The following is a 13,725-nucleotide window of genomic DNA, read 5'->3' as shown; positions in this document are numbered from 1 at the left end:
AAGTTCATAGATGAGAGATCTGGCGATCTGAGTTGCTAGGCTACTGTTTCGTCATGACCTATACATGTGGGGTAGTTTAAAAACAACCATTGCCGTACTATATTCTTAAAACGCAGTGGAGCATCATCTTGTTGGTAAATAAGCTTGTGTCTTATTCTAGCTAATCAAGAATGTCAGAAAGATCATGTCTCAGAAAGTCAAAGAAAATATCACCATTAAGATTTATGACAAAAAAATGTGAATTGCACATCTGATCACCAACATCTGCCCAAACATTCACATTCATCTAGTTATAAGCCATTATTCTTCTACTTTATGATTATTCAGTTGTACATATGTATATTAATGACAACAGCTAATTGTCTCACCTGACAATAAAAATTACTCATTGAGGTTAAATTAGGACCTAAGATGGACTTCTTACACTTAACCTTAAATTAACAAACCTTATACATTTTTAAAGACAAACTAAATTAAATTTACTTATATCTAATCACAATTTTTGTAAACAATATAAAAATAACCTTACATCTTGATAATCACAAAATTATATTTCAATAAGCATAATATCACACAATTATAATATTGATGAGTTTTTTTTTTCTATTAACAAAATAGACTTTTAATGATTGTTTTAAGATAAACTCATAATATAACTAGTATAATTATCAACTAGACAATTAATGTCTTATATTGTTATATATATAATATTTATGTATTATACTTATTAAATATTATTTAGAGACAATGCTACTTAGTCTGTAGCTGAATTAGACTTTGTCAATGCATGTAACATGTTTTTACGACAAATAAACGAATTTATTATTATTATTATAATTAATATACAGGGAGAATAATAAGTATAGCAAAACCATATCAAGTTTTTAATGACCGAACCTAGAAAATCCAAACTCAGTATAGCTTTGCAAGTACAAACTGCATTTTTAATTAGTATCACAAGATTCCCCTGGCCTCCAAAATACAATTTTGAATGAAAACCTCTGAAGTAAGTAACAGTAAAACTATGTCAATCCAGTACAAAATGGAGACTAATTCAAATTTAAAATATCCTTATGCTTAAAATTGTTAAAATAACAAGTTATGAAATTTAAACTAATTTGAATGAATAATTTTTTATTATAAAAGTACCAATAATTAACGTACTATTTCTTCAAAATATAAATTATATAAATAACTCTAGTAATTATAGAATATTATAGTAATTATTACAATTATTTTTATATCAGATTCTTATTGAGTCACAAGCCTAATTTAAGAACAGACAAAAGTCAATTTACATGTTTAAAACATTAATATTTATTATATTGCTATTCATTCCACCAAAATGGAATTTCTTTGTGTGAATACCAAACAGTAGCAATATCTCTTTTACAGAGATAACGTGTTTTGTCTGTGTTATTATCAGCACATTCCAAATCTTCTTTTGCTAAAAACAATTACTTGAATTAAACAAAACAATGGAAAAGAAGTTTACCTGGTAAGCAACAAGAACCATCAGAGTCCATAAACCCTGAATCAGGATACTGGGTATTCTCTTCAGCCTGATGTACATCATGCATTGGCTGTATATCATCTAAAGGTTGAGTATCATCTACAGAAAAAAAAACTCAAATAATCTACCATATACAAAAACACCTGAATTTGCATGCTCATAAAAGTTATATTCAGACTAAAACAAAAAAAGAATAAAGTTATAGTTTATATACATAAATTAAAAAGAAGTTCTCATATTCAAAATAACAGTATCAAAATCATTGTAGGTAGGCAATATATTCCATGACATCCTTATAAAGGGTTTTTGGAATTTTTATTTAAAAATCTAAACAAACGATAACTTAACTTTTGTTCCTTGTGACAGGCATGTAGCCAAGAGAGAGGTCCTAGAGTCCAAACCCCCACCCTTATCAAATTGTTAAATTTATATTACATTATAATATAATTTTTATTTTCATTCCATTACTGAAAATTAATACTTTAACTAAACATGCTACAACATGCACCAGCATAGGTCCTCACTGCAGCATTCAAATTGAAAACTATGAAACATTCATAATTTAATTTACCTGAGTTTTATACATTTGTGACAAAACAAAAAACTAACAAAAACTAGTGTATATTTATAATATAATATACAGGGTGTATATTATGTCTGGAAACACCCAAATATATCCTTTAATAATTTAAATATAAATTTGAAACCTCTTACAATCGTGATAGAGATTGGGCATCTACTTTTTGGAACAATGTTTTGTTATGTCACACCAACGGGGGAGTCCTGCCGAGGGTATCGTGGAATATTCTTAATGGAAGCCTATACCTTGTGATACATAATTTTAAAGGTAATAGCTTACTGAATTGAATGCCACAAACCGCATCTCAAGGGAATTATTCTATCAGAAAATAGAGCATTTTTAGTATTGAAAATTTACTGATGTTCAACAATGTAATTTTAACATGGTTCTTGCCACAAAATGTGTTACACTAATTTTTTAGCATTTTTTTTAAATGTTCAATTAAATAAAACAAAAATTTCATTTTAAACTGGTTCTATTAGCACAAATTTGCCAGTTTTTATTACAGTACAATTATGGAAATACTTATGTTATTGATTTCTTATTACAAATAAAAAAATAATTTATGCTGTTAGAAAAGTCTTACAACAAACGTTTTACCTGCATTTAGTGTCAAAGCAATTGTTCGAACTGTGTTCCTTCTACGGTTTGACAATGAGCCAATCTTGTGTAAAATGATTCGACAGAGTTGCCTAACATTTCTTCAGTTATCAAAGCAATCTCCTCTATAATCCTGTTTCTTAGGTCTTCCAAATTATGAGGCTTTCTTCTATAAACATTGGATTTTAAATGACCCCATAGGAAATAATCGATTGGTGACAAATCCGGAGATCTTGGAGGCCATTCGATTTCTCCCTCTTCGGCCATCCATTTATGAGGAAACCTTAAATCCAAATACTCTCTTACCTGTCTCCATAATGGGGTGGATGGGGTGGAGCACCATCCTGCTGAAACCATACATTATCAAAGTATTCTCCTGATGCAATTTGAATAGCTGGGATTATTTCATTTTGGAGCATATTGTAGTAAAGTTCGGCATTTAAATTTCCATTGATGAAAAAGGGTCCAACAATTTTGTTACCTAAAATTCCACACCATACGTTCAGTTTTTGTGGTTGCTGTGAATGGGACTCAGTAAATCCAATTGTGGGTTTTCACTAGCCCAGTAACGGCAATTGTGCCTGTTAACATTGCCATTTAGGAAAAAAGTTGCCTCATCAGAAAATGGTATGTTGGTCAGAAAATCTCTATTGTCATCACATTTGCGCATCACAAGTTCACAAAACTCAACTCTTCTGTCGTAATCATCCTCACTTAACTGTTGGACTAAATGAACTTTAAATGGTTTGTATTTATTAATTTTCAAAATCTTACTCACAGACATAGGGTGCATATCATGTTGCTGTGCAGCTTTTCTGAGCGATGTATGTGGGTCTTCAATAAATGTTTGCAAAAACATCTAGTGCATGTTCTTCATCTGTTGCAGATTGTATCCTACCCGACTTTGGCCGATTACGTACACTCCCTGTCATTTCAAAACGCTCAATAGTTTTTGATATTGTTGAAAACACTTATGGGATTCCTTTCTGGGAAAGTTGTCATTAAACAAATTACAAAACTTCCCGATAAGATCTTTGACGATCGCCATATCCTCGCATCATCATACAGAGTAATTCGTTCTCTTTCCAGACAATTCCATTAAAATGCCAAATAAAAACTGAACTACTGTAATTAGATAACTTGTTGACAGCAATGCTTCAGAGACACTGATTAACTCGACAGGAATGATATGACCTTTGTCCATTTGTAATTCCCAAGCTTAGACCTGTCTAGTGAAAGCTCCATGCTCAACAAACTGAAACCTGTAGACCAGATGATTAATAACACAATAATGTTTCTCATAGGCTAGTGACCTTTGTCTCTTTAAACCTTCCTGCTGACTGGAAAACGCCAAGTTACAGATTCATAAGTAATCAGAGAAAGTGACTCATAAGTTTTATTCATTGTAATAAAAACTGGTAAATTTGTACTAATGAAACCAGCTTAAAAATAAATTGTTTATTTTATTTTAATTGAACATTTAAAAAATGCTAAAAAAAATTAGTGTAACACATTTTGTGGCAAGAACCATGTTAAAATTACATTGTTGAACATCAGTAAATTTTCAATACTAAAAATGCTCTATTTTTCTGATAGAATAATTCCTTTGAGATGCGGTTTGTGGCATTCAATTCAGTAAGCTATTACCTTTAAAATTATGTATCACAAGGTATAGGCTTCCATTAAGAATATTCAACGATACCCTCGGCCAGGACGTCCCCCGTTGGTGTGACATAACAAAACATTGTTCCAAAAAGTGGATGCCCAATCTCTATCACGATTGTAAGAGGTTTCAAATTTATTTAAATTATTAAAGGATATATTTGGGTGTTTCCAGACATAATATACACCCTGTATATATACATACATACAAATTTCATAACAGTTTTACTCAAGGTATTTATACCAGAGGCTGCCAGGCTTAAAAACACTCTCCAATTCGATCACTTCAACCCAATGGGTTCCTTAGTGACCTTACAGCCAATGGCCAGCAGTAACCTTACAGAGAACAGGAAGGAGACCTTAGAGCTGCTCTTGGAAATGTACTTTCCAGGGGGTCGACTCGAAATGAGGATACTTATTCTCTAATAGAGGAGAGATGTAGTTTGGAAGTAGCCAAGTGAAGACAGCGTTCTAAAAGAATATTCACACATGAAAGAATTAAATGGGCAATAAGATCCTTTAAGCCATTTATCTCCTGGCGGGTGGAGTTTTTCCAGCCTTTCTTCAAGAAGGGTTGGACATCTTATTAAATACTCTAATTATTCTATTTATAAGCAGCTACACCCTAGGATTAATTTCAAAGAACTGGAGGACAGCATTGGTGGTGTTCGTGCGGAAAAAAGATAGGGATCCAACTCAACCCAACTCGTAAAGACCCATAAGCCTAACCTCCTTCATGGTGACAACTATGGAAAAAATAATCAATATACACATTAGGGATGAAACCTTACTAGTACACCCCTCTCAGTCTATCTCAACATGCATATATAGAAGGTAAATCACCAACCACTGCCCTCCACGGTGGAAGCGATGGAGAAACCTTCAATGAAAAGGAAGCTCTAGTCAGCGTCTTCATGGATGTTGAAGGAGCTTTCGATTGAGTAGCATATCAATCCATGGAGGCAGCTATGGAACGATTTGGAGTTCCCTCGGATGCAGTCAAGTGGACAGTAGCCCTTCTAAAAAGCAGACAAGTAAAAGCAAAGAATGGAGACGAATCGGTCACCATCACGGGCCAGAAAGGCTGCCCCCAGAGAGGGGTTCTCTCCTCTCCTGTGGGCGATGGTGGTTGATGAACTTCTAACTAAAACGGAGAAGAGGGGAACAAGGCTAATATATTATGCAGACGACCTAGTTCTTACAGTCAAAGGGAAAAACAAAGGCATGCTGGAACACCTAATTCAAAAAGAATTAAATTTCATAAGCAACTGGTGTCATGGGGAAGGTCTTTGGATTAACCCATAAAAAACAAATATGATAACTTTTACCACGAAAAGAAAGTTCCAGCTTGCACAACTTGTCCTGGAAGGAATCAAAATAAAACAATCAAAGGATGTCAAATATCTGGGTATAGTTCTGACTTGGAACTCACATATCGAGAACACAATATCTAAAGGGACAATCGCCCTTGGGGCCTGCAAGAAACTCTTTGGATTTAAATGGGGTTTGAAACACAAAATGATTTATTGGATGCATGAAACTATAATACAACCGATGGTAACATATATGCTACTTTAGTGTGGTGGTTGAAAGTAGAACAAACAGCTGCCAAAAGGGTACAGAGTCTTCAAAGGCTAGCTTGTGTAAGCATCACAGGAGCGATGAGCTCCTGCCCAACCCTGGCAATTAAAGCGGTCCTGGGATACACTCCTCTGGGGCAGGAGGTAATGAGCACAGCCGCTCTAAGCACAATGAAGAGAGAGAGAGAGAGAGAATATCTTTATTTTACAATCTTCAAGATTGAAAATGGTGTCACTTAATACAATACATTTGTCATGGTAATTTCAGTCCAGACATAGCTTTACATAGTAAAATTTGGCCAGTCTAGAAATTCACTTATGGTGTAGAACGGTCGTTGGAGCAACCAAGCTTGAAGTTTTTTCTTTAAGATAATTGGGTCAGCTATCTTGATTGTGTCAGGAAGGATGTTGAAAAACTTGGCTCCAGCATATGAAGGCATTGATTGAAAGCGACTACTGTGGTGAATCGGCAGAGCAAAGTCTGTGGCATTCCTGGTTTGGTAGGTGTGAGTGTCCATGTGGCGCTGCAGTTGTCATGAGGATGTCAGGTAGATCACTTCCAGCAGGTAGATATTAGTGACTGTCAATATTCCCATTTCTTTAAAAGCACTCCTGCAGCTGTCTCTCCAGTCAAGATCAGCCAGTATTCTTATAACCTTTTTTTGAATAATGAGAACACGCTCCAGGTTGCCACTTGCCGGATCGCCCCACAAGACAATGCCATATCTGAGATAGGACTCGAACAGAGAGTTGTAAGCTGTTCTCACTGTATCCTCTGTGCCGACATGCTTGATTCTTCTAACTGCAAAGATGGCACTACTCAGTCTGCTGCACAGTTTATCAACATGGTCCATCCACGATATTCTGTTGTCGGCCACAACAACAAGATGCTCCACTGAATTTACAGAGTCAAGGTTGGGGAATCTTGAGAATTGTTCTTTCAAGCTGCCAAGAGTCATTGCTTTCGTCTTTGATTCGTTAAAAACAAGGTCGTTCACTGCACAGTACTCAACAGCAACATTCAATGCAATGTATGACTGTACTTCAAGTGACTCTCTATTCTTTCCAGAAATCAAAAGAACCGTGTCATCGGCATACATTATGGTGTTACTGTAGGGTTCCATGTATTCTGGAAAGTCAAATGTAAAGAGGAGAAACAGAACAGGCCCTAGGACAGAACCCTGTGGTACACCTCTATTTACAAGGAGTCTATTGGATCTATACAAGACTTTTATTCCTTTCATGCTCTGCTTAAGTTCAACCAGTTGGTCTCGATCCTTCAAATAGTTTGCAAACCATGACAAAGCAGTGTTCCTAAAGCCCAAGTATTCAAGCTTAGTCAGTATCATTGCATGAAGCTTCTAGGAACAAATGTAATAAATACTACCTCCTCAAAAGGTCACATGAAAATAACGCAGGAATTTTCTAAAGGCTGAAATGCTAATCAATGTGCCAGAAGCAATGGTTAAGAAATACTCCTTTGAAAAACCATATACTCTATTGAAAGAAGGGAGAAATAGATAAATTACTTTATACTATCTGACAGCCAGGCTGCACTAAAGGCATTTGATACCTGTTCGTTTGATTCGAAAGCAGTCTGGGAATGCAAGAATGCTCTGGCAGAGCTGGCTAAGAATAACAGAATAACACTCGGTTGAGTGCTGGGCCATGACAGTATTCATGGAAATGAAAAAGCTGATATCCTCACCAAAAAGGGAACGGAGTTCATTATGGTGGGGCCAGAGCCAAGTTGCGGGAAAGCTTTCTCCAACAGCAAAGCTCTTGTAAAAGATTGGGAAAAGAGGATAAGAAACTTTAATTGGAGTAGGGCCTCAGGATTAAGACAATCTAAAATGTTTATCTCTCTTTATGTTAAAGGGAGGACATCTCTCTTGGATCAGAATAAGGAGGATATAAGACTGATAATAGGGATGTTGACACAACATGGCCCCCTAAGGAAACATCTATGAGGGTGGGCCTTAGCCATGAATGCAGATTCTGCGGAGAAGAGGAAGAATCAGCGGAACATACTCGTATTTGGCTTAATTGTCCTACCATATCAAAAATTCGGAAAAGATTCCTGAGAGCATATCTCCTCCACCCCAAGGACATGAAAGAACAGGAGCCCTCAGATCTGATCAGCTTCTGTAAAAGTCCCATATTCTGAGGACACAAATATAAGTAAGGGAGGCGCAAAGGTCCTTTTAGGACTAAGTGGGGTGACATTTTTTCCCTCCGGATAAAAAAAAACTTTTGACTTTTAAAATATCAAGACCAGGAAACTTATGTCCGACAGCACGCACATAATCGGTAAAGATCATTTGGCTTGCACAACGGCAGCACGCATAAGCAACCCGTCCACGTGTCTTGTTAGTACAAGCTCTATCATAAGTTTTATCTTTTGATACTGTAGCTAATAAGCATTCATGATCAGACCCTTTCAAGTTTTTATATTTTACTGATTAGAATTATCTTGAGCAATGTTTATTGTTTGTCATCCACGTCTTTGGACAGTGCTGATTGCCATTACTGTCAGCCCGTTAATACTAGTTACTTTTATGGGATTTCTTTATTTTTCAGGCCTTCCAAAACTTATAACTGCTACAGCATGTTTTGAATGGGTAGTCTACACCTAATCAGAAAATACATGTTGTTTTTCTAGGTAAACCTCTAAATTATTAATAAGATTAAAAAGGTATCATTAAATTAATTCACTGTATAAAATGTGTAATAAAATAAAATATTAGACATCCAATAAACTAATCTAAAATTATAACATCTTTCTTAATTCTTAGTGACAAAATTATCAGGACATTGGGATAAATTTTTCCTGTACTGCAATGACTCATTTTCATCATCAGACCGACTGAACCGTATTAGGTCTGATGTGAAGGAGATTTGAAGTAGGTCATGAACAGATTTTTAATTTTGTTGTATGAAAAAAAAGGAACAATTTTAATCAAAAATTTGTTTTATTAAAATAACATTATTGTTATAAAAACCAAATGATATTTTTCTTCTTTAAATTGTCTTAAAATTAGAATCACCTTGTACATGAATATTTTGAAAAAAAAAAAATTATCTCTATGCCTACCTAAGTTGTATAGGTCCTACTTCCTAACCTATAGTGCCCGATTGTACTTAGTGAAAGTATTTATTAATCTTATATGCTACTAGTCAGGGATATGAAATAATATTCCCTATCTAATTCAACTCTTCAACTCCGTTATTGATACTTGTTCCATTTTAAACTGAGAGGAGGAACACACAATTTTCAATGTTAAAAAATAGTACTTAGTAATTTTATTTTTGTAGCCTTTTCATTAGATATTTTTTTGCAAAAGTCCTGGTAATAATTTTAATTTGTGTATAGTATAATCAATTTTTTCTTTCTATTCAGTTACTTTAAAAATATAGTATTTATGCAAGAGCTAATCGGATAACCTTTATTTTCACTTACTATTAACATTTTTATATTTTGCAGCTATTTACAGTTCAGATAAAATGTAACGGAATTGATTAAAACAATAGTTTACATTACTTGATACATAACAACAATTTTACATAATGTTTTTAATCTTATATCAGCCAAACAATAATCTATTGTAGAATGATCACTGAACTATTCCTTGCTCCAGTGTACTTAAAAAGTTTTTCTTTTAATTCTATATAGCAGTGATCTGTTAAATTTGAGCCAACTACATTATTTTTAAATTGACTAATAATTTATGTCTAATAAATATATGGTATATTTATTTGAAGTTAACTTATTCAATTTGCATTAGTCTTAGTTGAAAAATGTTCATGTTGAAAACATAACCTGACCTTTGGATGTCACGAAACGAACGAAACGAAACGAAGTATTGAACTCCCACTTTGTCATTGTGAGGATTTTGGCTAAGTTGAATAGCTTTTCCAGGTGAATGATTGTCTACAATCAGTTTGACAATGTTTGAAATGGCCAAATAACATCACAGATTTCTCAGTATATGTATCACAAAGGCAGGGTATCCATTCTTCAAATCATTGTAAATACCTTCTCATATGTTATTGTGAGGTCAGTAATCAGAATTAATGTTACTGAGAGAAATGTTACTCTCTGACACTGAGAGTCAGTGAGTCAATTCATGAGTCTTTATTTGTAGTAATCTCTTTCTTGTTTATCTGTTAAAATGCAGATTTCGGATAACTCTGGGTTAAGTAAACCAGACTGTGTGCAGGAACTAGTTGAGTGCACTGTAATAGTCAAGTCAAAACAAAAGAAGGTTGGTAGGTGTTTTACTTGTATCTTGATAGGAAGATTAAAGTTTCTTTTTCGTAAGAACAGCAATTACATCTTATTAAAAAAATTCCTCCCATAGTCTGTACAATTGTTTCTTGCTTGGTAATGTAACCATGAACCTCTTGAAATCATATTTCAAATTCAAATTCAAATTCAAATTCAAATATCTTTATTACATGAACATCAAGTACAGTAATTTTGTCAAGTTTTTTACAATAGAAATTAAAGTAAGATATACATATACATATAGAGAGAGAGTTTATACAGCTTCTTTGAAAACTCTTCTATGTTGTAGATTGTCTTCTTAAGAAGGAAATTTTTATAGTGGTTCCTTTAGTGCATTTCCAGTTAGACTTTGTAAGTTCTCCGGTAGTAGATTTCTAAATTTTCTTCCTGCATAGGATGGTTTTTTCTCAAAAGTGCTGTTCTATGCTGAGGCAGTATATATCTAGAGGCGTGGCGGGTAGGGTAGTTGTGGACATCTCCAAGGGTTTGCAGATTGAGTCGGGATAACATGTATGATAGATTCATAAATATAAAGAGCTGGTACAGTGAGTATCCCAGAGTGCAGAGGTTGGAATGCTTCTCTGCAGCTTTGTGAGGCTCAAGATTGGCAAGGGATCTAAATTGCTTCTTTTCTTGCAGTATCAGAATCTTATTCAGATTTCCATTAGAAGTACCCCAGATGATTAAGCCATATCTTATATGAGACTCAACAAGCGCATAGTACGCAGCCTTAGCTGCTGCTTGAGTACAAACTGTTTTTATACGTTTCATAACGTAAATTCCAGTGCATATCTTGTTGGAGATAGTGTTTACATGTTCAGTCCACGAAAGTCCACTGTCAAGTGTTAAGCCCAGAAATTTGACTTGGTTGAGGACCAGTTATATCTGGGACATAAAAAAAAAAAAAAAAAAACTGCTAGGTATTCCTTTTTTCTTGCTAAAGTGCACTTGTGTTGTCTTTTCAGTATTTAATGCCAGGTCATTTGATACACTATACTTAACAGCTCCTTGTAAAGCTGTTAGTGAGTTAGTAGATAGTTCTTCCGTTAGAGTCATTTTTAACAAGAGAGTGTAGTGTCATCTGCATACATTATACAAGTCGAGTACTATAGTTTTCAATAAAAGCTGGGAAGTCAATGGTGAATAGTATAAAAAGTATGGGGCCGAGCACGGATCCTTGAGGGACTCCTCTTGTTAGTGGTTTTTGAGTTGATATATATGAGCTAGTAAGGCCAGATTTGGTATCCTGGACCTCCACAACTTGAGATCTTCCTTGTAAGGTAGCTTATGAACCACATGTTCTCTTTACCTCTTATACCAAGAGTTTTGAGCTTTTCGGGAAATAAGATCGTGTCCCAGGCAGTCGAAGGCCTTGCTATAGTCAATGAAAAGAGCTGTTACATACTTTTCTTCATCAATACTGTCAATAATTGATTCAACCAGGCTTATGATTGCAGAAATTGTAGATTTGCCCTTTTGAAATCCATGCTGGTTATCTGCTATTAAATTATGGTGTTTAAGGTAATACCATCAGCCTGTTCTAGCACAAGTTTTCTCTATAACTTTTGAGAAAGTCGATATCAGTGAGATGGGGCCTATAGTTTTTTGGGGCTCTGATTTTAGTCCTTTTTGTGTGCTTTGCATAGACTTTAGAAACTTTGAGCTTTGTAGGGAAGTGGCCTTGGGCAAAAGACTTGATTGACTATGGCTGCGAGAGGATGGGAGATTTCTTGCGCACAGTATTTAACAATTTTTGAAGATGTATTCATCTAAACCACTGGATGATTTATTTTTAAGATTCTGAATTACCTTTTGTACTTCTATCCAGGTTGTAGGTGTTAGTTTAAATGATTGTATCGGAGGAGTGTGTAGGAGATTCTGAGGTCCTCATCTATTCTGGTCAGTTGGTAGTAAATTATTTTTGTTCTATTGTGATATCTGCTATTTGGGTGAAATAGGGTGTTTGAGGTTTTCAGCTACTTCCTCTGGGTCATCTATAGTTATTATTGTTTAATGTTAAGCTTAGGGCATGTTGGACTAGTCTTATTGCTAAGTCTCTCACTATTTATAACACTCCATAGTGCTTTTGTTGTTGTTGTCAGAGTTTTGTATATATTGAAGATGAATTTCGGAAGCTCAGATTGAAGAACTGGAGAAGGAAAAAGAAGCGTTAATAGATAGAACCATTTCTTTGGGTGATACCATAAGGCAACTTGAACTGCAGCTCTTGAAAGAAAAAGGAAGGAATTACGTAATGAACTCGAACTTTTATACCTAGATCAAGACACTGAGAAAGAACGGATTATTCATAATTATGAAAAAGAAATGGCTCGTTTACAGACCCTTATAAACCTCAGCCAAAAAACTCATTTATATTTAGTGACGTCAATCTTAACAAACCCTTAGTTAGAAGACTCAGAAACACAACCCTCTCTACTGACACAAACAGTATGAGTCATCCCTCGTCAATCCTGCTCCAATTAGCTGAGCTAAAGGTTCGCCAGGATCCAATTGGAGCATCAGCTGACTTTACATATTCACACAAAACCTTGTATTCATGCGACATCTTATGACAACTCGACCGCAGAAGTCAGCCAAATCTGCGATAAAAACACTGAACTTCCACTGACCAAACCAGGACTCACCTCAACTCGACCGCAGAAGTCAGCCAAATCCTGCGATAAAAAACACTGAAACTTCCATCTGACCAAAACCAGGACTCAACTCAACTCGACCGCAGAAGTCAGCCAAATCTGCGATAAAAAACACTGAACTTCCAATCTGACCAAAACCCAGGACTCACCTCAACTCGACCGCAGAAGTCAGCCATAATCTGCGATAAAAACACTGAACTTTCCACTGACCAAAACAAAACCAGGAAAAAAAAAAATCAAAGAAAAAAAAAAAAAAAAAAAAAAAAAAAAAAGAAAAAAAAAAATAAAAAAAAAAAAAAAAAAAAAAAAAAAAAAAAAAAAAAAAAAAAAAAAAAAAAAAAAAAAAAAAAAACTCGGACCGCAGAAGTCAGCCAAATCTGCGGATAAAAACACTGAACCTCCAATGACCAAGACCAGGGACTCACCGTAACTCGACCGCAGAAGTTAGTCAAATCTGCGATAAAAACACTGAACTTCCAATGACCAAAACAAGGACTACATCGTATAAGAACTCGACTGCAGAAGCTGAATCTTCACTGCCTAACATCAAGGACTAAAAACCATTTTTAGTGCTTCTCTCAGGGCATCTAAATACAGGAAAAACTGTAAAAAAACAGTACAACAGTTTCCACTAGGAAATAAGAGTCAGCCCCAACTCCACCCTAGTCAAAACTACGCCAGCAGATCACCTCTTACAAACACTACTCCTTTAACAGGGTGTAAAGGGCCCACCGGTGACAGCACTGAACTAGGAAAATGCAACATATGAGGAATTCTTCATAACTAACATTGAGCAATTACAAGAAAATAAACTTAAATTTCTCCATTACATCCTATAAAAGTCACAA

The 13,725-nt window shown here is 35.0% G+C and overlaps 1 protein-coding gene across 2 annotated transcripts in view; it reads right to left on the bottom strand.

Annotated features, from left to right (window-relative positions):
* Positions 1-13,725, bottom strand: part of LOC124369727 — a 46,642-nt gene that overhangs the window by 13,691 nt on the left and 19,226 nt on the right. For both annotated transcript variants that reach the window (XM_046827786.1, XM_046827787.1), the window contains exon 4: positions 1,496-1,612. In XM_046827786.1, the coding sequence (XP_046683742.1) occupies positions 1,496-1,612 (117 nt within the window). The remainder of the gene's footprint in view (positions 1-1,495; positions 1,613-13,725) is intronic.

The sequence above is a fragment of the Homalodisca vitripennis genome, chromosome X (genome assembly GCF_021130785.1).
Source record: "Homalodisca vitripennis isolate AUS2020 chromosome X, UT_GWSS_2.1, whole genome shotgun sequence".
In the NCBI taxonomy this organism is placed as follows: domain Eukaryota; kingdom Metazoa; phylum Arthropoda; class Insecta; order Hemiptera; family Cicadellidae; genus Homalodisca; species Homalodisca vitripennis.
This window is presented reverse-complemented; position numbering and strand designations above follow the sequence as displayed.